The following is a 24,656-nucleotide window of genomic DNA, read 5'->3' on the forward strand; positions in this document are numbered from 1 at the left end:
TTTGCATTTACAAGGACAAATGCCTTGGGTACCTCATGCCTTGTGAGCAGCCGAAAGCTGGGGAATGAAGCACCCTGCACTGACTTGGCACGTGTGTATACAATGTAAGCATGCTCGTGGTCTGCCACTGGTGACAGATTAGTCCACATATCATTTACATTGTCTTCACTGATTCTCCCCTACACTGTGCCTTCTTAAGTGAGGCTTATACTTCAATCAACCAACTCTGAACACCAAACAAATTATTTCTAGGTAGAACATTAAGTGCAGAATGTACAAAACCAGAAGAAAAAAAGAGAAGGAAGGGAATGGCAAGCAAGCCATGGAGTCAATGGTGGAAGGACACCATCTGGTCACATCACCTCATGAGAATGCTGTCATTTTATCAGCACTTCACGGCATCTACAATAGCTGGTATCAGTACTAGAGTTCAGTCAGGCATTCAAAGACATCCTACTGAAATTAAAAACTATTATTTTTTTACTTACAAGATTTCAGAATTTGTCCCAGTGAATGTTCCAGAATATTTCTGTCTAAAGTAGAAAAGGGTAATGTCTGCTATCTGGCAGATGAAGAAAGTACAATCTCTGCAGTACCAGAGCGATACAACTTGAAATAATGGGAGGCTATTTCACAGAAAATGAACTGGAAACACTTTTAATTACTACATTTGATGCTGGTCAGGGACCGAGAAAACAGTCACATCGACAGTACATCAATTTCCTAATCTCTAAAAGAAAAAGCTAATGTTTTGTTAGAAATAAATGAGTTAATCCACACAAATGCTTAGCATCAACGTTGTTAATAAGTAGTAGCCATTATAGTGATTATTGTACAGATTTTCCAGAGAGAAATTTGACAGAATTCATTTGATGAGCAAGCATTAAACAGTAGGACATTTAAAGACAGCATTAATGCCCACTAAGAAGTTAATGACAAAATAAATAACTCCAGAAAATCTCACCAGAAACACATAACTGATCAAAGTGATGAGAGCACTCGGCCATGATGTGAATGGAACATGTATATCTCACCCTCAAAGACTCAAGGACATATCTGAAGAAGAGGCGGAAAGAATGTGAGGACAGAATGGAGGGAGGAGGTGCACCGTCTTCTGCCTTTAGAGAAGGACAATACTGCCCTCTTGGCACTACAGCTGCTGTATTTACTAGGCTACCAGCTCAAGACTTACACAAGACTGAGTCTGTCAACGTACAAACATGAGTGGAGGGGAAGGATCCATCAAGTCCTGTCTCTCCAAGGATTTAACAGACCAACAAAGGTAACTCATGAGGCCCCACCCCCTAACAAGATCTATAGTTAATGGTCCCTAGGGAGAAAGAGATACCTTCTCCTCCCTCCCTCCCTCCCTCCCCCCCCTCTCTCTCACACACACACACACATACACACAGAGTTAAGGGTATGGTGCAGTAGCAGCACACAAAACTTGGTGGTAATAAACAGTCCTCTAATTAGATGTAAAACACTCAACAAAAGGGAAATCATGTCTGGTACCGAAAACCTAGCCAACTATCCAGGGCTAGTGAAGTCACAGATCTTAAAGGAGAACCTATAATCCCTATTTTACTGAACAATCATAAGCCCTAACGACATTCCCCATATTTGCCCTTACAGCCACAAGTAAGGACAGGCCTCACTCATCAAGGAAGTTCTCTTTGTAATAGGAGACCATTACACAAAGCCACAACCACTCAAAATACAGCGCTGTGGAGCCCAGATTCATCAGATACATCTACAACACAACTCTGGCAACTAAGGCACAGGAATCACTGCAGAACAGGGGGTCAGAAAGGCTGTTAAGAGCCAAGGAACAAGGAGATTGCAGTAAAACTGTTGCTCCTAGGAATGTCAGAAGCTATCTATGCCCATAAAGGATCACAAACATGACTTCCTAAATATGAGATGAACAAGGACAACAACAGTAAACATGACATCATGGATTGGGGAAGGAGCTCATGAGGCCTCAGCTCTACACAAAGAACTAAAGGCAACTAAAGGATGCTGAGAGTGGGAGAAGTGTTCTCCAGAGAAGAGCACACAACTGATTATCCAATACCAATGGTCGGCCTTGAAAACATACATACAAACAACAGTGTAAAGAGGGCAGGTTGTACTTACATGTTTAGGAATACACACACAGACCACACACACACACACACACACACACACACACACACACACACACACACACAAAATTGAAAAGAACTTAGTTGGGAACAAGAAGGAGATTTGCAGGAGTGGGGAGAGAACCAGAGGGCAATAGAGTGAAGATGATAATCCTATACTGCATAAAAATGTCATAATGAAACCCATTATCATGTATAATTAACATATGCAAATAAAATTAAAATATATAAATAATAAAACAAATATAAAAATGAATGGTTGCAGCTACACGGGCACAGTCTTCACTTTCTCTGAATTCTTTGGCATCAAAATTAATATTTTCATAAATTCTTACTGAGTGTGCAATACTCCTGAATATTGTGAGAAAAGAGTTATCTGACTAGTATGGTTGTAAGTCTGGTTACAAGACTTACATAGTGTGTTTGTGCACAGCATAACAGGTCCATGCTGTCCTCACTACAGCATTCTCTAGGGCACAGGTGAGGAAAGTACCATCACAGTCTTTTAATGGTTTTCTGTATTTTCTGAGTGTTTTTCTAATGATGATCAACTAAGGTTTTCAAATCAAATGAAAATCAGAAAAGTGATATCACCTTTCTTAGATCAGCTACGACTAGCAGTAAGACCCAGACTTCCCCAAGGCAGCAGCCTGTTCTCTCAAGGGCCCATCTACACAAAGGCACTGTTTTAGCTCTTCTCGGGCTCCCAGGAGTACAGTCAAGTCAATTGCTACCTGTCAAACTAGAAGACATATCCTGTTCTCAGATGATTTCTAAAAACCGAGACTAGTAAGAAGGGGAAGGGAAGCCAAAGGGGCATAAAATACCCAGCTAATCACAAAATAAGGTTGTTTTTTTTAAACCATAGGTTAACTTTAAATAATTCTAATTCATACACAAATGAAATATTATAAACCAGACTATCTCGTTTCTCATATTATTGACTCACTCATTCCTTCATTTCATACCATAAGTTAAAAGCTCAGAGGCCACCAAGATGGGAACAGGATGTACAAGGGGCAGGGGGGGCTAAGGACCTGGATTGCTCCTTGGTGGCGCACATGAAGCCCTATGCTCAACACCAGCACTCAAGAAGGGCGGTGGGGGGGAGGCCCAAGTACTCTGTAGCTGACCTTGCATCATACCTTAGAACCAAAAGCTTCCAACTATGCCAGTGTTTATCTTCAACATTGCCATTTGGTTAATAACTCTTCCTGCACTGAAAACTATGCCAACAACACATGTGTAAACAATCCCCAACAGTGCTGAGAGTTACAGCACAAGCTTTTCCACTTACCCCTCCACAATCTATTCCAAACTCACTGATTAAAGAGCTTCTCAGAAAAAAGGGTAAGTAATTGGCTTTTTCATGGGGGAGGGGGTGTAAGGCTAGAAGCAATATCCGATTATCTTCTCAATTAATTTTTTATCACTTATTCACGGACAGTTTTTCATTAAATGAGAAAGTTATTCTCTCTACTTTGCAAATTGTGGTGATGTCATCCAGACGCCCACACTTTCTTCTGGATAACTGAAAGCTACTTTTTCCATCAACAGCAGAGTTGGCTGTATGTCTGTTAACCAGCATGTAGACATCTTAATTCTATGTAATTGTCATTTTTTGAGAAATTAAAGACACAAAGATGAAGGGGATTCAGCAAGTGTCCACAACGGACGGAGCCAGAAGACAGTGAGAAACAGAAAACATTTCACAGAGTACCATTTGGGATAAACCCTAGAGATGAACAAAGAGATGTCAAGAAGAGGATTTCCAGTGTGGCAAACAATGTGGAAGCACATGAGGACATCTAAACCAAGACAGAGGGAACTTCACAGCTCAGTGTGACAGCAGTGTGTGGGTGGGCTCTGCATGTATGTCTACAGGCAGCAGGAAAGAAGAAAAGAAGGCCAACAGGTTGGAGGAAGACTGGAAAAGGTCTACACGCCCACTGTGGTACCAAGAGCTCTCTAAGCACCCTTTTGCTGGGGACAGGACTGGGAAAAGGACTCAAGGACCCGGATTTGATGAACAGCACTACAATAAGTAAACAAGCAACCCCTCCTGCTCCCCCAGAGGGAACTGTCATCAAAGAATACTACGAAAAGAGAAATAGTGTGCATTCTGTGTAGTACTTAACCAAAGCCACTCAGGTTCCTTTAAGAAAGCATACCATAGAAGCTAGAGATGTTCAGGGACTAAGAGTACTTGCAGCTCTTCCCAGGGGGCAGAGTTCAGCTCCCAGCACCACAAGCTCCAAGGGATCTGACACCCTCTTCCAGCACCCATACACACATACCCCAAACCCTCCCCTAACACACATACATGCATAATTAAAAATAAATCTTTTTAAAATAAAAAAGAAAGCATATCATATACTACTACTTTATAGAACACCCATGGATTAAACAATATATTAAGACAAATATATTAAGCTGAGTGTGGTAGGTCATGCCTGTAATTTAAGTACTTAGAAGGCTGAGGAAGAACCACCAGGAGTGCCAGGCCTGTGTAGACTGCATTATGAATTCCAGGATAAAGTGAGACCCCGTCTTGACTGCCCGGGAAGAAAAAACAGTATTTACTTATCTAATTAATTTTTTGATGTAAGCGAACAGGTAAACAAGCAAGAGGAAAGAATTTTATTAAAAATCAGAGGGAAAAATGAAAGAAAAATATTCAGATTTAACTTACTACACAGAAAAACAAAATTTATCATCACTAACAAGAGCATGTGCTATAAATAGTGCCCTCACTATCACTTATCACTGGCTGAGCCTTCCTGCCCGCCCACATGATTTCAGCAAGCCGTCCTGGTATCTTGTTTCCTTGGATTCTCTAAGGGAGTAGTGATAAGAACACAGACCCAGCAGGGTCAAGACAGGGACTAGGGCCAGGAGTCTGCCTTGACAGCCTGCGATTACAGTAACTGTTTGTAAAACAGAATGAGAATGGGGTCTCTGGCACAGCAGTGTGAGTCTGTGTAACAGCCAGACTTTCATGAAACATGAAGCAGGTTTCTATTCCCTGTAAGCACAACGTCTTCACTGCCCATATAAAACAGTGTTGGCTTCTGTGTTGGGACTGAATCGTTTCCAAAGTTACTTACAGTCCTAAAATACTATAAACCATCCCACAGAAGTATAATTTCAACTCACGTGTGTGATTCTTAAAGCACATTTGAGTGTCTGTCAGTTTCTTTCCTAGGAGACCGAATGAAAAGAAGCTGGGAAACACAAGGCCCCTGTCAACCATTGGAATCCATTTCAGCACATTTGTATTTGATCAACATTATGTAACTGAGCTATCACTGATGATTTCGCTGTCTGTATTCCTGTGGCCCATTACACATTAAAACAGAACAAAGAAAGCTACTATGCAGAGACAATGAAAATTAATTTCACCACACCTCCAGTTTCAAGAGCAGCATCTGTTGGACTATAGACTGATACAAGAGCTTCATCTGACTTTAGCAGCCCAAGTCCACAGGACACTAAACCAAACACCAAAGATGCCTTTCCAGCCAGGTGGTGGTGGCGCACACCTTTCATCTCAGCACTTGGGAGACAGAGGCCGGTGATCTCTGTGAGTTAGAGGCCAGCCTGTTCTATAAAGTGAGTTCCAGGACAGCTAGAACTGTTACACAGAGAAACCCTGTCTTGAAGGGGGGAAATAAAAATGCCCTTCCAGATCTTAAATGGTCCTTGACTCAAAACATGTAATAAATGAATCTGAGAAAACAGGCAGTGCCACACAAAGAAAGAGTTCATATCCAAAACAGAATCCAACCCAAGCTTAGTGTCTCAAAAATTTAGACATTTCATCATGAAAGATGATGTCAGGATTGCCTAATGACTTAAAATACTAGAATTCCACCAGAAGAATAATAGCCCTTGTGGGAACATCCATTCATAGAGGTTTCAATCTTTCAAAGGAACAGTGCTGAAACAACAGGATGTGAGGCTAAAATAAATAAACAAACAAACAAACGACACCTTGATCCTACAGTGTGTAAAAAATATTCACTCAGAGTGGATCTGAGATGTATATTTGAAACTACTTTTTTGTTTGTTTGTTTTTCGAGACAGGGTTTCTCTGTATTGTTTTGGAGGCTGTCCTGGAACTCGCTCTGTAGACCAGGCTGACCTCAAACTCACAGAGATTCACCTGCCTCTGCCTCCCGAGTGCTGGGATTAAAGGTGTATGCCACCAACACCCATCTTTGAAACTACTTTTTAAAGGAGGAAGGAGAAGGGAAGTGGAGGGAGAGAAGGAGGGAGGGAGGGAGGGAGGGAGGGAAGGAGGGGAGGAAAGGAGGGGAGGGAAGAAGGGGAGGGAGGGAGGAAGATATGGGGGGGAGCTAGCTAGCTATCAAGCTTGGTTAAAATAGAGAAAAACCACAGGACTCTGGAGGCTGAAGGCTGAGGATTACTGAGAGTTTGAGGTCAGGCCCTTAAGATACAAGGTGAGTTCAAGGCCAACCTGGGTTATATAGGCTTTGTCTATAAATCAATCAATAAAAATGGCAGGTGTCTTTCAGCTCTAGGGCTTGATGATAGTTCTTGGACATAACTTTAAAATCATGATCCATCAGAAAAAAAGCAGGCAAGCTGGAGCTGACTAAGGTTCAATGTGTTTTCTCTCTGGCAGACTGCACTAAAACGGAGGAGCCACAGACTGGCCGAATATCTGCACACCGCGTATTTGGCAAATGGCCACTATGCAGAATAAAGAACTTTCACATTTCAACATTTTAAAAATCAAAGCAGACAGGCAGTGATGACTCATACCTTTATTCCCAGCATTCAGGAGGCAGAGGCAGGGGAATCTCTAAATCAAGGCCAGTTCCAGGATAGCCTGTGGGGGGGATCAAAACAGAAAATGGACAGACGACACTGAGAAACATCTCAATGAAGATACACAGGTAGCAGCAGCAAATAAAAAGATATTCAATATGACCAGTCTTAGTAAAACACAAAGTACAGAATAGAATAAAACTATCTACCCACTAGGACAGCTAAGATTTCTAAAGGTTGACAAAGATGCAGAAACCAGTAGCCTTACACTATGCTCCCGAGAATGAAAGTTGAACTGGAAACCTCAGACCAACACGGTGAGCACATGACCCCACATTAAGGCCTCTGCACTTGTCATCCTTTGTCTGCAATACTCTTTGCCCAGACTACTCCGCATTTCCAGACTACTCCGCGTTTCGCTGTCCTCAACTCCTTCAGGGATTTGCTCAGCTTAAGCCTCCTGATGGCTACTTCCTCAGCAACCCTAACTGTGGGCACCACCCTTCCTAACCTAGTTTTCAGAATAGCATACATGGAGCCAGGGAGATAATGGTGGTATGCATCTGCAGTCCTAGCTATGAGGAGGCAGGAAGAGCATTTGAGGGAACCAAATACTGAACACTAGCCTATGTAATAGGTGTGAGGCCTTCCTTATCTCCAAAAAAAAAAAAAAAAAAAGGAAGGAAGGAAGGAAGCTGAGTGCTTGTGAGTAAACAAGAGTGTTGTGACCTCAGTTTCTCAACCATCAGAATATAAATTGTCAGATTCTCTGAATAAAGTTGCCCACTCTATGAGACTTCAGTCGGCATCATTCTCCCAGGTCCTTCCACCTCTAGAGCAGTGAACAGTGTGCATCATGTGACTACATGAGTGGCTGGGATTTGATGCTACTTTCTGAATATCCTCAACTCATCTTGTGTACCAGCTGCTTCAGCAGCCACTGGGCAAAGTTACACGTGGACCCAGCAATGAGAAAGAGTCTGGACAAACAACAGGGACAGTAAATATTAAACAGTATAGTAGGGGGTGGGGGCTAAGAGAGGTTAAAAGCCACACAACCTCGACAGGGTAGAAAGACACAAACCTGTTCTCCATACCTTCCATCAACGCCAGAACACAGACCTAACTCAGTGCTAAAACTCAATGGCTTTCTCTACATTCCTTCATCTGCAGTGCCGATTGTCACGGTTAGAGCTTTAAGTCTCATCCATGTCCTGTAGCCCTGCTGCCCCCCAGACTGCATCGCTCTGTGAGCACTGCTGCTCGCTGATCTTTACCCACTATTTACCTACCAGGACACCATGCCATCTTCTCAACACTGATCTTTACCCACTATCTACCTATCAGGACACCATGCCATCTTCTCAACACTGATCTTTACCCACTATCTACCTATCAGGACACCATGCCATCTTCTCAACACTGATCTTTACCCACTATCTACCTATCAGGACACCATGCCATCTTCTCAACACTGATCTTTACCCACTATCTACCTATCAGGACACCATGCCATCTTCTCCACACTGATCTTTACCCACTATCTACTTACCAGGACACCATGCCATCTTCTCCGCACTTTATCTTCAAGGAATACCACTGTGCCTTTTCTTTCTTTCACTATAGAGGCTTCACTCTTATGTTCATTACTGTTCAGGCATAATCAGCTTTTGATTGCGAGTTGATTACTCTTAAATTTCAACTTTATAGGACTGAAGAACCCAGTGCCTGGAGTAATGCCTCTGATTACAAAATAAAAAAATCAGTTGGATTAAGTAATGCAAGTATCTCTGAAAAGGCCTGTCATAGGGCATTAAAACACTAGGGTTTTGTTTAACCTTGGGTGAGAGATGCCTGAGCAAAGAGAATGGTTTTCCGGATGCCATGTGAGTATAATAATAATGAGATTTGCAAAAAAATAAAATAAAAATAAAAAAACTATGAGGTTTGCTGCTTTCTTATCTCAGGGCAAAGTGAAAACTCAGAACTGAGACACCGGAATAACGGCCCGCGTGTCTCCCAGGCTCACTGCTATTTAAAACGTTTCTGGGCCTCTCTTTTGAATGCAGCACCAAGCCTTGTCCCTGTGCCTGCCAATATTCTCCTCCATTACAACTCTCCTTTCTTAGCAGTATCTCCTCAATCAAGGGAGTAAGTGACAGGGAACTATTTTGATTCAAAAACAACAAAGAAAGTTTAAAGCATGTCAAATGTTGGTCTTGGTTCCTCTCTCAGGCACTAGGGATGCCACCTCAAGACAAACACAGAGACTAAAGCAATGTGTCAAGAGAAGGGTCATCTTGTCACCTCATCGCAGGAACATGTGACTAGAACACCATCCACACCTGCTTCTTTGCCAGGTCCCAGTGATCAAGACCAGCTTCACAATAATGCCAGGGTGGCAGCCAAAATCCTCCTTCTTCAGAAAGCCCAGAGGATACACTGTTCATTGATATTAGTAATGATATCAATGTACCACATATCATGTGGCTTATAGAGAAGGGAGGGTGAAGTAGAGGAGAAAAAAGAGGAGGAAGAAATGTGCATGTGATGGTCTTGTCTATAGTCCCATCACTTATGTGGCTAAGGCAAGAGGAAGAGGACTCTCTCATGTTCCAGGCCAGCCTGGACTACACAGCCAGACTCTTTCTGAGAAGGAGGGAGGGAGGGAGGGAGGGAGGGAGGGAGGGAGGGAGGGAGGGAGGGAGGGAGGGAGGGAGGGAGGGAGGGAGGGAGGGAGGGAGGGAGGGAGAGATGATAGGGGATGTCATTCTGTATATATGTTTGTCTTATTGTTTTGTGAATAAAACACTGTTTGGCCAATAGACACAGGAAGATAGGCGGGACTAGGAGACAAGGAGAATTCCGGGAAAGGAAGGCAGAGAGAGGCCACAAAGAGACACCATGTAGCAGAGGAAGGAGTAACATGTTAAGACCCTTCTCCAATAAGATAAGGCCATGTAGAAATGCATAGATGAATAGTAATGGGTTAATAATTAAGACAGAGCTAGCCAATAAGAAGCCCTAGCCATTGGTCAACTGTTTTACAATATAGCATCTGTGTGTATATTTAGGGCTCAAGGGCAGTGGGAGGGAGGAAGGGAGGGAGGGAGGAAGGGAGGAAGGGAGGAAGGGAGGAAGGGAGGAAGGGAGAGGGAGGGAGACACATTCAGTCACAGTTCTGAGGGCTAAAAGTACAAAATCAAAGGGCTAGGTCCTCGGACTCTATCACACACCTCACTCCCAGTTCTGGTCACTGCAGACCATTCTGTTTTCCTGACCACTGCCTTCACACTCCTCACTATGTGCATCTGAGTCTACAGTCCCGTTTTATAAGGACATGGACACACTGGATTAGGGTCCATGCTAACAACTTCTTTTGGTTTGTTTGTCTTCTTAAGAACAGGGTTTCTCTGTGTAGCCCAGGCTATCCAGAAACTAGCTTCGTAGACCAGGCTGGCCTCAAACTCAGAGATCTGCCTCTGCCTCTGCCTCTGCCTCTGCCTCTGCCCTCTGCCTTCTGGCATCTGCCTCTGAAGTGCTGGGAATAAGGTGTGCACCACCAAACTTGGCTCTACAACCTCGTTTTAACTAGAGTTCCTATCTTCACAAAGGTAAGGAGGTAAGGACTTCAGGGAATAACTCAATCCATAAAGGGCACAATTCAATACGCCATTGTGAGTTACAGCCTGAGGGACAACAGCAATGGCAACAAGGAAGTTGTTTAATGTCTCTGAGCCACAGTGTATTCCCTTTCAGAATAGGCTTAGACAATGACAATAAAAATGCCCACCACACAGGATCTCTATGAGGACTCAGATCCTTTCCTCCAAAGGCACACTCTGGGATGACCTTGACAAATGTCAGGAGTCTCTTTCCACATAAGCTTGGCTTCAGCTCTCCAAGCATTATTAATAGCCACTGTGTCGGTGAGTCCAAGAGATACAGTACAGCTTGATGCCCAGGGACAGGAAGTTGTTTCGGCAACAAACACATTCACTATGTGTGAGTCTACAACAAACTAGACTTAATGTTCTTTAGGGGCAACAATTGTCTCTGTCTCCACGCTTCCTTCCAGGACACCACCTCCTGAGCCTAAGAGTACACCTTTGTCACACTGAGCCAACATGCTAGAAGTAAATATAAATATAAATATTTTATAGACTATCATAAAGAACAATATTTCTAGTATACATTTTAATTACACATGGGGAGTCAAAAATACAGCTCAAACTACACATTGAACATTCCTAGAAAGGTGAATATTAACATAGACTTTCATGTATGTATATGAATGTTCACAACAGCCAAGCATTCCCTGAAAGATGGAGGATGAAGAAAATATATATATGTATATAAAATGAATATTTATACATACAAATATCCTCCATAAAGTATTATGCTGCTATTGTGACACATACTACAACATTGATTCTGAAGACATGCTAAATGAAATAATCCAGCTAAGAAAGAATAGATACTATATGATTCCAATCAGCATGCTACATCATGGAAGCTAATTATGCTGCCTAGCTGAGGGTGAAGTGTGCTTAATGGGAATAGAGGTTGGTTGGGAAGATGAGTAAGTTCAGTAAACGCTGGCAGTGGGTGTGTAAGAAAACGAGTGAATGGGTGTGTGTAAAGCCACACAACAGTTCAAAGCTTAAGATGGTCAACTTTTGTTACATAAAATTTACCACACTAAAAGAAGCAAAGTAAAACAATAAGAATTCATATTTTAAATCTTAAAAATCTTTGAGGAACATAAACAAGATTTTAGAGCCATTAAAAAATTTGCTAGTCCAAGCTTTGAATCGAAAGAGCAGCTCCAGAGTTTCAGGTAAGACTCAGTGGACAGCACTTGCCTAGCATGCGCATGGCCCTGGGTTCCAGTCCCACCACAAATGCATCAAAATCTGAATACCCAAGTGCTGTTTTGTGTTAATAATTAATCCTATTTAAACAATAACCCTGATGCTTATTTAAACGTCAGAGTTCTAGGCAAGGTTCTCGGAGTCAGACATGGATTCCTCATGAACGAAACACCTCAAGAAAGGAACACTGTGGGGCTGCGGATTTGCTCAGTGGGTCAGTGCTTGCCTAGCATGCCAAGGTCCTGGGTTGCATCCCCAGGACCACATACATATCAACGACACTCCACTATAATCCCAGCACTGAAGAGGTGGCTGCAGGAGGATTAAAATTTCAAAGTCACCATTGGTTCATACTGAGTTTGAGGCCAGCCTGGACCACATAAGATCCTATCTAAACAAGAACGAGGCACTATACTCATGGTCACTGTGAGCAAATAAATACAATCACATGAAGGTAAGGGACATTACTGAATATTCCTACCTGGGGACCCTTAATACACATGGAGATTTAGCACTTTTCTCATCTTTACATAAAGTTTAACTCAGTAAATTTTCCTCCATATCAAATTACATTTTATATAAAATAAGTCATAAAATCTATTTTATAACACTCAAACGCCTCCACATAAACCAGCGTCAAACAAAAAGGAAAGGATCCGACTGAGGACACCCAGGCCCTGCTTTAGTTGGGCTGGGTTCCAACACTGATCCTGCAGCTCTTAAGTCCAGACCCCCAGGGAGCAGGCATAAGCCTCCTGCCTCAGTTCCATACACTCCCTGAAGCCTGAGGCCTGATGCTCATCCTTCAACACCAGCTTTGCATCATGGAGACCAGCTGTCTTCAACTCCACCATCTCTATACCCTTGGCTTATCTAATTAACCAACGAGAACCTTTTTTCCCCCAGTTCGTTATTTTAAAAAGTCGGTAAAAAATTCATTTTGTTGTCCTTGTGTTGCTGGTTTTCAATTTTAATGATACTTCACTTTAAAAGTACTCTAAATCTCAACAAAGAAGCATCCATCATTAATAGTTTATTCCCTTAATCAAAAATAATAAGTCCCAACTTTCTTTGTATTACTTATTAAAGGCTTGCATATACCCTCAGGCTGGAGTGAGAGTGTATATTAAATGTGGTTTATCTGCTTCCTTGCAAAGGAAGTTAACCCAAATAAGTCCTTCTGTAGCCAAGCAAATGCAGCAGATGATGCCGATAGAGGGCAGGATGGGTTTCTTAGGCAAACATGGAGAGAGATCCATCCCTGAGGAGAAACTATTGGCATGTACTTGAGATAGCAGTTGAATGCTATCTCCAGATCCAAGCAATGGTGAGCATCCAAGATTCTGTCACAGATCACAGGGCAAGACCCCACTTTCCCACCTGATTCTTCCAGCCCCCTACTTCCTGTTAATGTTCCATCCAAGTCATGGAGTCTGAAGGACTAGGGAGGAAAGCCGGGATCGCATAAGAAGCAACTCTTCCATGGACATAAAGTCCAATGGATAGATATCCTGTTGGCTGATTATGCCAACATTTAGTGATCATTTAGGGTCTGGGACTAGAACTCATGTGCATCAGTTCAATTCAACTCCAGGAAACTACAATAGTAACTTTGCCCAGTTTAAAGAGAAGGAAGCTGAGGCCCTAAGAATTAAATAACTCCACCAGATCTAAGGCACGAAGGTCAGGTTCAGGGCACATGCCTGCAAGCCATCACTGGCAAAATGGCAGCAGGATCACTGTGAGCCAGTCTGAGCTACACAGTGAGATCCTGTCTAAAACCAAGATGAACAAAAAGACAAAACAAAGCAAAAACAAATCAAGACTGGGATGTAGCTGGATGATACAATGCTTGCCCTATAACAACAATTATATTAATAAGCCACCAGTTACATAAAAGTTATGTATCTTTTAATGTAGAGGGGGTGGAAATCACCAGGACACAAAGTGCAAAAGACATCTGCATTTTAGAGACATTTTAATGCAAAAAGTCAGTCTTACAATAAAACATATAAATCTCCAAAATCATAAATATATTAAGCCTTGAAAGCGATATTTGAGCCTAGGCAGGATGCTCTCCAGTTCTGGGCTATCCTAAAATCCTGGCATGATTACCTTATAAACAGGGTTGCCATGTGCTCTCAAACATACCCCAGTTTTAGCAATAAAATGTATGAGCTTCTTACTGGTGGTCTGAGTGGACTGAACCCTACACCTTATCCTGGAGCTAATACACGGCTGATGTAACTGCAGCGGTGATGACCAAAGGAAGCTCAGCCCAAAGGGGAATCCCTTACTGACCATCAGACCTCACATGAATCCTCCTCCCTGAGAGCAGGAAGTAGAGAACCAAGAGACCCGGGTGTCTCGGGACACAGAGCTCAGGGAAAGCAGGGGTGCCCAGTGTGAAAGCTCATCTGACCATGTGGATGGATGACCTTACAAAGAAATGCTCTGCAAGTGACAGTAAGGCTCAGAGGTCGGGCACTCCCCTTCAATACCGTAAGTCATTTATTTTTCCTGAGGCAAGCCCAAGAAAGTCTCTCCTTTTTTATATACTCCAAAGAAACCTTAGGAGGACCAACCTACCTACACCCAAGAATGAGAGCAGAGAAAGGAAGAGCTACACCAGGCTGCCCCATTCCAAAGGCCTGGGCTGCTACTGGAATTAGATAGGACAGGCATACCCCTGGGGAGGGCTGCACTGTGCTTCATTGGGTGGGGAGGGTGTTTCGCTTTTCACATTTTTAAAATGTATTTTGGCCGCATGCATGTGTGTGGGCCAAGGCATGTAGCCATCCTGTAAGTGGACAACTTGTCAGTGCCGGCTGGTTCTCCCTTCACCAAGTGGGTCCGAGAAGGTTTGGCAGGGCTATATGTGTCCTGGAATGTGCTTTGTAAGCTAGCACATTTCTCCTTTTTGCTGTTTCTCTTCTTTTGTGCCTGTGTCTTGACTGAGGTCCTAACATGCCCAGCAAACACCCAGACACAGGGACAGAGTACACAGTTCCCTGGGCAGGTGGTGTCAGGGATATTTTATACACAGAGTATAAAATGTATACCTAGGCCGGGCGTTGGTGGCTCACGCCTTTAATCCCAGTACTCTCGAGAAGAGGCAGGCGGATCTCTGTGAGTTCGAGACCAGCCTGGACTACCAAGCGAGTTCCAGAACAGCCTCCAAAGCCTCAGAGAAACCCTGTCTCAAAAAACCAAAATAAATAAATAAAATAAAATGTATACCTCCTCTGCCCGGGAACAGCAGCAGCCCTGTCACACTTTTATCATCTGACTCAGGGCAGAAGAGAGGCTAGCAATAGAAACCTGTCAGGAAAATTACGGATCCCATCCTGCCTCTAGCTCTTCTTCTCCCTTCTTCCTTCCCTCCCTCCATCCCCCTTCCCTCCCTCCCCTCTGAGAAGAATCTCACACATGCCAGACTTGCTTTGAACTCACTTTGTAGGCAAGAATGACCTTGAACTTTTGATCTCCTGTCTCCACCTCTCAACTGCTGGGATTGCAGGAGTGTGCTATCCCAGGACTTACTTTCCTGTTTCTGATACTTTTTGTTTGTGGGGTGCAGAACACAACTTGCCAGGCAAAGTTGGTTCTCTCATTCCTTCCACCATGTGGGTCCTGGAGATGAAACTCAGGTCATCAGGCTTGGCACCAAGCACCTTTACCCACTGGGCCATCTCACCGCCACCTCCTAGCTCTCTTTCTTTAATAACCTCAGTCTGTCTTTCCGGTTCCCATGGCCCCAGCTAGTCCACGCTAATTAACAGCATCTGCCGATTCAGTTTTCCAGTGACATCCTAGCTTCTACCTACTGTCACACAGTAATTACTCACAGGGCTCTCCAGTGTCCCAAGCTGAATAGTAACTGCTGGCCTACCCCTTTATCTCCCACTTTATCTATTTTGTAGATAGAAGAGACAGTCAATCAGTTTATGACACACAAATAACAAAACATTCAGCTTTCAGAGACATCGCAGCATGAAAAAGAAAGATAGATGCTAAAAATAAATAAATAAGAAATAAAAGATCACAAGGTGGTGCTCTGGGGACAAGGTTTTAACCCTAGCGATCTGGTTCCCGGCCTGGATTATGCCTATGATCCTGGTATACAGACTCGCTGGTACAAAAGTCTCTCAGATGGTCTGCTCTCCTGCAGGCCTTCAGCCCTCTTCACACTGCCTAAAGCAGAAAAATGTGGTGTGCCCTTTTCTGTCTACAAACCTTCAGTGGCTCCCCATCGCCCTCCCTCCCACTCATAACAATGCACTGATTTTTTCCCATTTCTCTGTCTTTTTCTCACTGCCCCACCACCCCAAACTCTACAGGGCAGCCTGCTGAATGTCCCTGGTGCCTTGAGCTGCACACAGGGGGCATCCACAGCACAAAAACTGGCAATGGGTGGGGCAGACACCTGGCCCTCTATCCACTCATGAATTCCCACCTGCACAAGTCTATTCCTTGTGCTCTGCAGTAGTTCTAATACCAGTTCATATACTACATCAAGTCTCTTCATTTTACAGTAAAAACAAGTCCTAGAAGCAGACCACAGACACCTACGTGTACCTCCACAGCTTGTGCTTAAGTGTTATTCATTCGCAATCATTTCTGTAAGTAAGCTTGCCATAAACTAAGGACACGGACCAAATCCTCAACTCAGGAAATGCCCCCGAAAATTCAACTCATTTTTCTTAAACTCCTAAGCCAGCATTTTGAGTTAGTCAGTGGTATCCACTGGGTCTCTGGTCTCTTCTTAGGTGTTCCCCAACCTCTAACATTCAACTCACCCAAGTCCAGATGCCTTTGCTACTAACCCTAGCCAAGTTATGCAAACATTTTAGAGAATAACAGCTAGGATGGTGTGGCTGAGCTCCCACATCCCAGCTCTGGGATACTGATGATTCCTAAGGGCTTGGAGGCAAGCCTCCATCCACTCCTCGGCCTCAAGTTCTCCACGTATGAACTTGACATAATCATTCCTGTCTCACACGGCTATTTGGTGAAATCAAGGCTAAGGAAGCATGAAATCAGTGCCTGATTCTGAGGCGACATACATGATAAATGTTAGGAAACCTAGGAAAGAATCGTTAATACAGATTAATAAATTCTTTTGAAAAAGGCAAGCCACTTTAGCTTCAAATTCATGGCAACAGAAATAATCATTGTAGGCCTGTGATCTAATCATAATGCCAAATGTGTAATAAATCATACTGAATCATTATAGCTGCCACCTGTGAGAACTAACTCCTTTTCACAGAAGAGTCAAGTTCAACCATCTGTTCAGATACGACCACAGAATGTATGCCATAGCCTCGTAGCAACTCTGAGTATATACATAATGTGAAAAGGTGCAACGAAGCCTATTTTCTGTGTAATTAATATGCACTAATAAAATTAATCTTTAAAAATAATCATTTGCTCCAGGTTGCACAGCAGGAGCCTTGGGGATCTAGTATGTGAATTCAGCTGAATGAGAAGCAGAACTCTTGCCTTCTGCCACTGTTCCCTAGATCCCAGATCGAGAGAAGGGGGGCGGGGGATCAGAGTCCAGGAAGGTGAGAAGTTCCAACAGGCTGAGCCAACCCAAATCTAAACAACCAAAGGAGGAGGTGCAGGGCAGGTAAGCACTGCACTCAACTGGATGGTTCAGCCCAAACTGGTGATACGGTTTAATGATTTACAGCCAGTTATTATGTGACCTCTCTGTGTCCAGGTTCCTTTACATGCAGCATGGAGGTGACACCACCACCTCCTGCCATGACATTGTAAGGGTTAAAGTAATAACCAGCAATAAACTCTTTGCACAGCCTGCCACATACAAAGTGTTCAACAATTAGTTCCTTTGCCGGTTGCAGCTCAACCCTTCCTCTCTAATCTGTATCTGCTCTTTGACTGTTACCTGCCTTTCCCTTGTCTGTGTACTCCAATAATTCATCAGACCACAAATGCTGACAGCCCCTAGCTAGGCCAGCTGGGGAAACAGCAATGTATAAGAAAGTCTACTCATGAAGCTCACATTCTTATATTTGTGAGAGGACAGGGAAGACAGGCAATCAACAAATGGGATGAAGTGGAGACATGTGTTATATACTGTAGAAAAGATACAGATAGCAATCACTGGACAGAGAGCCCAGTCAAATGATCAAGGAAACTCCTTGCTATCTATTATGTATACTAACCTACTCAAGTCTCCTATGCACTGGGTTTTGATAAAACACTGGGATTTTTTGCCTTTGCAGAACTTAGCACTGAGCTTTCAGAAAATATTTTGGTAAATGACTACGTTTTGCTTGACTTTCTGTTATGAAGTCATGTGATCTGCCAGGTCTTGGGCTTCCTACAGCCTCATTCATTCATCCTTCTTCATTTACTAAAAGCTCAACATTACTCCTCACTCCGGACTGCCTCTCCCTTCTGCACAGAACATTTGTAATGACAGGCATGCAATCCATTCCCCCCGCCCCACCCCGGGAATGTCAGCCCCATCACCCCACCTTCAGTGAATGAGCTCCTTGTATTAATTTCCAAACCAACATAATGCTCTTATTTATGTAAATGTACATAAATCGGGGAAAACTTTTCCAACAAGTGAAAGAAAGTGTCACACGAGGGAGGATTCCTACTGAGTGGTAAGGAGGGGTGAAGGGCTAACTCCAGTTACCCATGCCCTTTCTTTTCTTCCTCCCAGCGGACACATTCCCATAACTTTCTAGGCTTGGTGCCTGCAGAACCTAGCCAGGAAACCAGGGTGACCCAGCTCTGGCTACCATGGGCCTGTGCACTTAATCCTGTTCCCAGGAAAGCTGTGCTTCCTTCAGAGTACACAAGGCAATCTGGGACAGGAGCTGTCACTCACAGGCCTTCCACATGCAGAAGGTCAAACGTTTAGAGTCTGAGTTCATGAAATCTTTGGCAGCAAGCACTGTGGCTAACCTTTGGGGGTTTGGGTTTTTATTGTTTGGGTTTGGTCTGGGTTTGTTTGTTTGTTTTTTTTATCTTGTTCGTTGTTTGTTGTTTTAACAACTAGGAAAAGAAAAAAGTCAAGATATGTATTCCCCAGGGCATCAGGCAAACACAGGTAAACTACAGCTTGCAGCTGTCTCCTGACTTCGTTAGCTGGCATAAGCTTGTACAGACCCTTTAGCCCTTCACTTCTAAAGCCCATGTATGCTGGGCATGGTGGCACACACCTGTAATCCCAGCACTCGGTAGGCAGAGACAGGTGGATATCTGTGAATTCAAGGCCAGCCTGGTCTACATAGTAAGGTCCAGGGCAGCCAGGGTTACATGGTGAGACCCTGATTCAAACAAACAAACAGACAAAAAAGCATGCATCCATCTGTCTCCATTGCCCTTTTTCCTGAAGCAAATGACAACAGAGACAGGGGTGTGAGCAGTTTCCTTTGACAGTAAGTATACAGTCAACTACACAGCAGCAATCCCGAAGTTAGGACCCAAAAGGCCATGTCTCTTACGTCTAGGCATCCCTTAATACACAAGCTTCCCTGAACATTATGCAGGCATCAAGAGACAGAAAAGGCCCAAAAGGCAGCTATACTCTACTAAGTATCATTACTACCTGGACTGAGGTTACAGCTCTTGGCACAGTGCTTGTCTTAGCATGCACAATGGGCCAGGTATTACCCTCCGCATCACATAAAACAAGAAGTGGTGGATCATGACTGTAATCTCAGGAGGTAGAAAGAGGATGAGCAAGAGAGAGTTGTAAGGGGAAAAGGCCAGCTAAAGAAACACACCCTGAGCAGAGCCAAAGAAACACACTTTGGCCCTGCAACAAGAACCAAAGAAATGCCCCCTGACCCTGAAACCAGTGTCAAAGAAACACACTTTGCCCTGGAATCAGAACCGGTGAAAGATATACACCCTGGCCCTAAAATTAGAGCCAAAAGGCTAAAAAGAACCAGTGAAAGAAACACTTTGGCCCTGAAACCAAAGCCAAAACTGACCCTAAACCTATGCAGAAAAAAAAAACAATCTTTGAGCAGGAGATCTACCCAGTTTGATCTCAGGGATTGAAATCTGACCAATCCCCATCCTGGAAATCTCCCTGGAAAAACTCTGCCCCTAAGAAGCCCTATATAAACCTGTGCCTGTTCAGCTTCTGGCTGTTCAGGCTGCCTGGCTGTCCACCCTGGCAGAGAACAGCCTCTCTCCTGGATTTTTCCCTCCCAATAAATCTCTTGAATGAGGCTTGAGTGAGACCTTCTTTCCGGAGAGCAGATACAATCCTAGGCAGAGCAGTCCTGTACTTTTTGCTAGGGAAACCTTGGGTGGTGGGGGGTGAACTGGAGCTAAACTGTAACAAATTCCCCAGGTAAACCCTCTCCTGCTAGAGCAGAACTGATACACTAAGGAAACTTTTCCCTAAAGCAGGGCTGTAAGCTGCTCTGCTTACTGTGACCTGTGGTATTCCTTGGCTCCCCAGTGCCAGAATACCTTTCCATCTGAGCTGTAACACTCAGTATTCTTTGGCCCCCAAGTACCAGAATCCATCCCTGTCCATCCCATCTGAGCCATCAAAATGCTTACAAGAGTTCAAGGCCAGCCTGAGCTACATGAAACCGGAAGGAAGGAAGGAAGGAAGGAAGGAAGGAAGGAAGGAAGGAAGGAAGGAAGGAAGGAAGGAAGGAAGAGTTCAGCATCACCAAAAAAACACTTCCCATAAGACTTTTAACATAGACCAGAATGACAGCACACATCTTTACTCCCAATCCTTGGAAGTGAGATGGAAGCAGATACTGTTGAATTCTAGGACAGCCTAGTCAAGATAGGCCAGCCACAACTACACACGAGACCCAGTCTCAAAAAAGAAAACAATAAAACCTAAATAAACATGTTATGAAACAGATTTTCTGGGCTTTGGTGTGCCTGCCTGTGAAGCTATTTATTCCCCATCATGTGGCCCTGTTTGGTTTCATTATGGTTTCATCAGTCCTGGAAACCATCTTTCTTACTTTGCCCATCTTGCCACCAATAAATTACCATGTGGTCAAGGGCTCTGCCTGCATTCCTTATAGCCCCAAGTCCCAGGGCCTGAAGCTGTCCTCCCTGATAGTGTAGAGATGGCTAAATACAGACCTATAAAGGATATAGTTATCAACCTAAAATCAAAACAATGAAGTAGAAGGCAGAAGTTTAAAAGACAGACAGACAGACAAAGACAGAGGGAGAAAGTTCAATGATATTAAGCATCAAAAATGTGTCTAAAGTTAACCCCAACGAGGGGTGTTATCCTATGGGTATTTTTATGAAACTCCTTAGAGTTGCTTCTAAAAGCAGAAAGTCTTTTATCTTAGCCCATCCACCCATTTTTTTGTTTTGTTTTGTTTCTTCACAAAGCCTGGGCTGAGGGTGCCAACATATTTCTGAGATACCAAAAGATTCCTAAGGTTGGGGGTTGGGGGGAGGCCAGGTGAATGAACCATCCTTAACTATGATCCAGAAAATGGATAGTTTGCATTGAATCAGAATGGCATGGAGCAGGTACTAAGAAAATAGATCCTTAAAAGTCACGGGCTGTGTGCACCTACTTCAATTACAAACTCCAAAATGTTTCTTTAAGAAATGTGTCCCTAGCACTAGTGACTTGCAGCTTCTACTGGTATGCAGTTTAATTTACATGGGAAATGGGCACACCCCACACCCCCACTTCCAGACCAGGAACATGAAGTAAACCTTTACTCAGCCTTCAGCTCTGCCTCAAACTCTCTGTAACCTTGAACAGGTCACTGAACTTCTCTGGGGCACTGGACTTTTCTACACCGGGCCACTCTTCAGGCTGTCCTGAAAATCGCCTGCCTTCCTCCAGCACTCTGGTGGAACCTCACCATTTCAGCTAGGCGAGCTAGCCAACAAGCTCTTGGGACCCAGTGCTGGGTTCACAAGTTCACGCTGCCATACCTGGCTTTGTACATGGCACCGGGGATTCCAGGCACTCAAGGAAGCCCTACTGCCATCTTCTAAGCCTGGTGTTCCCAGAAAAATAAGTACATAAACCAAAGGGCATTATCCAATGTAGGTGACAGGTCTTCTCATCCCTGTCTGCCTGCCAGCCAGTCTCTCCTAAGTATTCCAAGGGTTTCATTACTTGGATAGGGAAGATGACAACATACTTCACCTAAATGTTCTGTTTTAGGCTTCTCTGAACAAGCATGTCCCTCCTAGTCTTGATTTTTCACTGCCCTGGGCTCCATGTTTCTCATAAATTCAAATCTACTGCATCAGCACCACAGTCCTTGTTTTTTTTTTTATAACACTTAAATAATGAATAGGCCTTAGATCACCTGGAGATACCTCCTTACTCTATTAGAGCAGGTATCAGTGATTTTAATTAGACAAACCGCCATCGCTGTCCTTTACCCACCATACTGTCAAGTGCCTATTAAGGATATTACAATTATGAGTATTAGCACCTCTTAAATTCCCATTAACAATAACAAGAAATGGTAATGAAAAGAAAGGAAAAAAAACATTCACGGGTGTGATAACTACTTAGAGTAACTCAAAAGAATCATTAGTAACTTTTTCTTTCAGTTTTCCCAGTGCCCTGTGCCTGCCTTGGTTAAAATGTGATCATTTGCCTCTCAATGAGCTGGGAAGTTTTCCTTTCCGGAGGAGGTAGTAATCTACAGAAGTAGATCATGACTTCTCCAAGTGTCAAAGCCAACAGGGTTTCCCCGCAGAGGCCTCTGGCTACTGAGAAGGTCGCCATCAGAAGCAGGTAAACTAAACATGGGAGCAACGTGGCGCTGTTGTGAGCCCAACACTAGCAACTCGGTCTCCAGGAGGCATGGACAAAGTTGGCAGGGTCTGAGGAATTTTGACACGGGCCATTCATAGAAAGAAGAGGAACTGGCTCCCACTTTCCTCCTGGACCCCTGCATCCCCGCCCCCACGCCCGGAGCGAAGCGCACAGAGGCTGCCCAAGCAACAACCTGCAGCGTTCACCCCGGCAGGTGAGCAACCTTGGCAGCCGCCACTTTTCTGCATGTGGAGCACGTGGCCGGCCAGGAGAGCTCAGGCAGACAGACGCCCCCAAAGCAGCGCCAGGAAAGACCGGGAAAGCTCTGGATTCCAACAGTGCGAGCAACTTTCGTAGCCTCCCCCGGTGCGAGCGCCGGGCTCCAGTGCCCGCCCGGGGGCCGCCGAGGGGGGCGTTAGAACGACCCGGACCGTGGGGTGTGCACTCTGGCCCCCGCGACCCCCGCGACCTCCCGTGGGAGGTGGCCCGGGTCCTGCTGCACCAGGGACGCCGCTCAGCCAGCCGCGCCGCCGGGGAGCACGGGGTCGCGAGTGGGTCTCGGGGGCGAAGAAGCCACCGCCGAGCAGGGGCGCCACAGCGGGTGGCTTGCGTCGTCCCAGCCGCGCTCACCTGGGACCTGACCGCCAGGAGCCGCGGTCGCAGCGCTTGCTCTCGCAGAAGCCTTCCGGCCTGTGCCACGATGGCCACCGGGGACGCCATCTTAACCAGGAACCTGAGGAAAGGCCGCCAGGGGGAGGGAGCGGGCGGGGCGGGGGAGGGAGCCGGCCCTGACCCAGGCCACGGGAGGGGCGGGGAAGGGAGGGGAGGGGAGAGACGGGGCAGGGCGGGGCGGAAGAGGAGGCGGGGAGGGGAGGAGCAGGGGGAGGCCGAAGGGAACGGGGTGAATTGGGAAAGGGAAGGAATGGGAGTGGCAGGAGGGTAGGGAACTCACCCACTCACTCCCACCACCTCTGCTAAGCCCACCACCATCACCACCCCACTCGACGCCTTGTGGCTTCCCAGAGCTTGCAACATCTTGCTTGGCTTCCAAGCAAACAAGGATCTCAGCCCAGGAACAATGGTTTAAACTGGCCCTGGGAGCCACAGATGAAGGGGTTGTTTGACTGCAGTGAGGGCTGCTAGGTCCAGCCCTAGCAACTGATACCATTAACACAGGACACCTCTTGGAAAAAGGATTGTTCCAAGGGAAGGAATTAGAACCAGTGCTGCCCACAGGCCTTGTGGGGCAGGTGAAGTTTGGGGAAGGTGGGGGATTTGTTTTAAGTGGTAGTGGTTTGTTGTTCTCGTTTTTGGTTTCTGAGATCGGGTTCAAATACCTTCCATAGGCCAGAAAGTCATGGAAAACTCTTGACCCTTCCTCTAAGTCTCAAACACGGTGACAATAGAGAGGCACCACCCTGCCTCTCTTGTGAAAGTGAAGGAGGTTTTTAGGCATGTCTTAGAGACATGTGTATTCTTGCTCCTTAACTTTAAGTTAATAAAAAGCTATTGCCGAATTTTCTACTCAGCATTGAGAAAAGTATTTGTTTAGAATGTTTAGGCCGCAGCCAGGCATTTGTGGCCCATCATGCCTTTAATCCCGGCACTCGGGAGGCAGAGACAGGCGGATCTCTGTGAGTTCAAGGCCAGCCTGGTCTACAGAGAGAGTTCCAGGACAGCCTCCAAAACAATACAGAGAAACCCTGTCTCGAAGGAAAACAAAAAACAAAACAAAACAAAAGAATGTATAGGCCGCTTTTGCTATGCGCTTACATAAAATAAAAATCACAATAACAACCCCTATATGCCAAGCATTGAACAAATATGAATCCATTTAAGTTTTGTGGCAATCTTTTAAGTAGGTGAAGTTCCCATACTCATTTTGCAGAAAAGGAAACTGAGGCACACAATGAATAAGAACCTTGGCAGAAGCCAGGCAATGAAAAGAACACATGAGATTCAAATTCATGTTCCAACCCCCAACACTACTTGGGGATATTTTTTAATTGAGTTTTTCCAACCTTACTCACTTTGAATATATGATCATGAGACAGACAGGGGACACTA

General features: G+C 44.7%; 1 protein-coding gene across 1 annotated transcript in view; it reads right to left on the reverse strand.

Moving 5' to 3' along the window:
* Suclg2 (succinate-CoA ligase GDP-forming subunit beta) overlaps positions 1-23,369 on the reverse strand; it is a 256,446-nt gene extending 233,077 nt beyond the window's left edge. The window contains exon 1 of the mRNA XM_040739204.1: positions 23,220-23,369. Coding sequence (XP_040595138.1) covers positions 23,220-23,309 — 90 coding nt within the window. The 5' untranslated portion in view covers positions 23,310-23,369. The remainder of the gene's footprint in view (positions 1-23,219) is intronic.
* Between the last annotated feature and the right edge of the window lie 1,287 nt (positions 23,370-24,656).

This window comes from Mesocricetus auratus, unplaced genomic scaffold (genome assembly GCF_017639785.1).
Source record: "Mesocricetus auratus isolate SY011 unplaced genomic scaffold, BCM_Maur_2.0 Super-Scaffold_100676, whole genome shotgun sequence".
Lineage (NCBI taxonomy): Eukaryota > Metazoa > Chordata > Mammalia > Rodentia > Cricetidae > Mesocricetus > Mesocricetus auratus.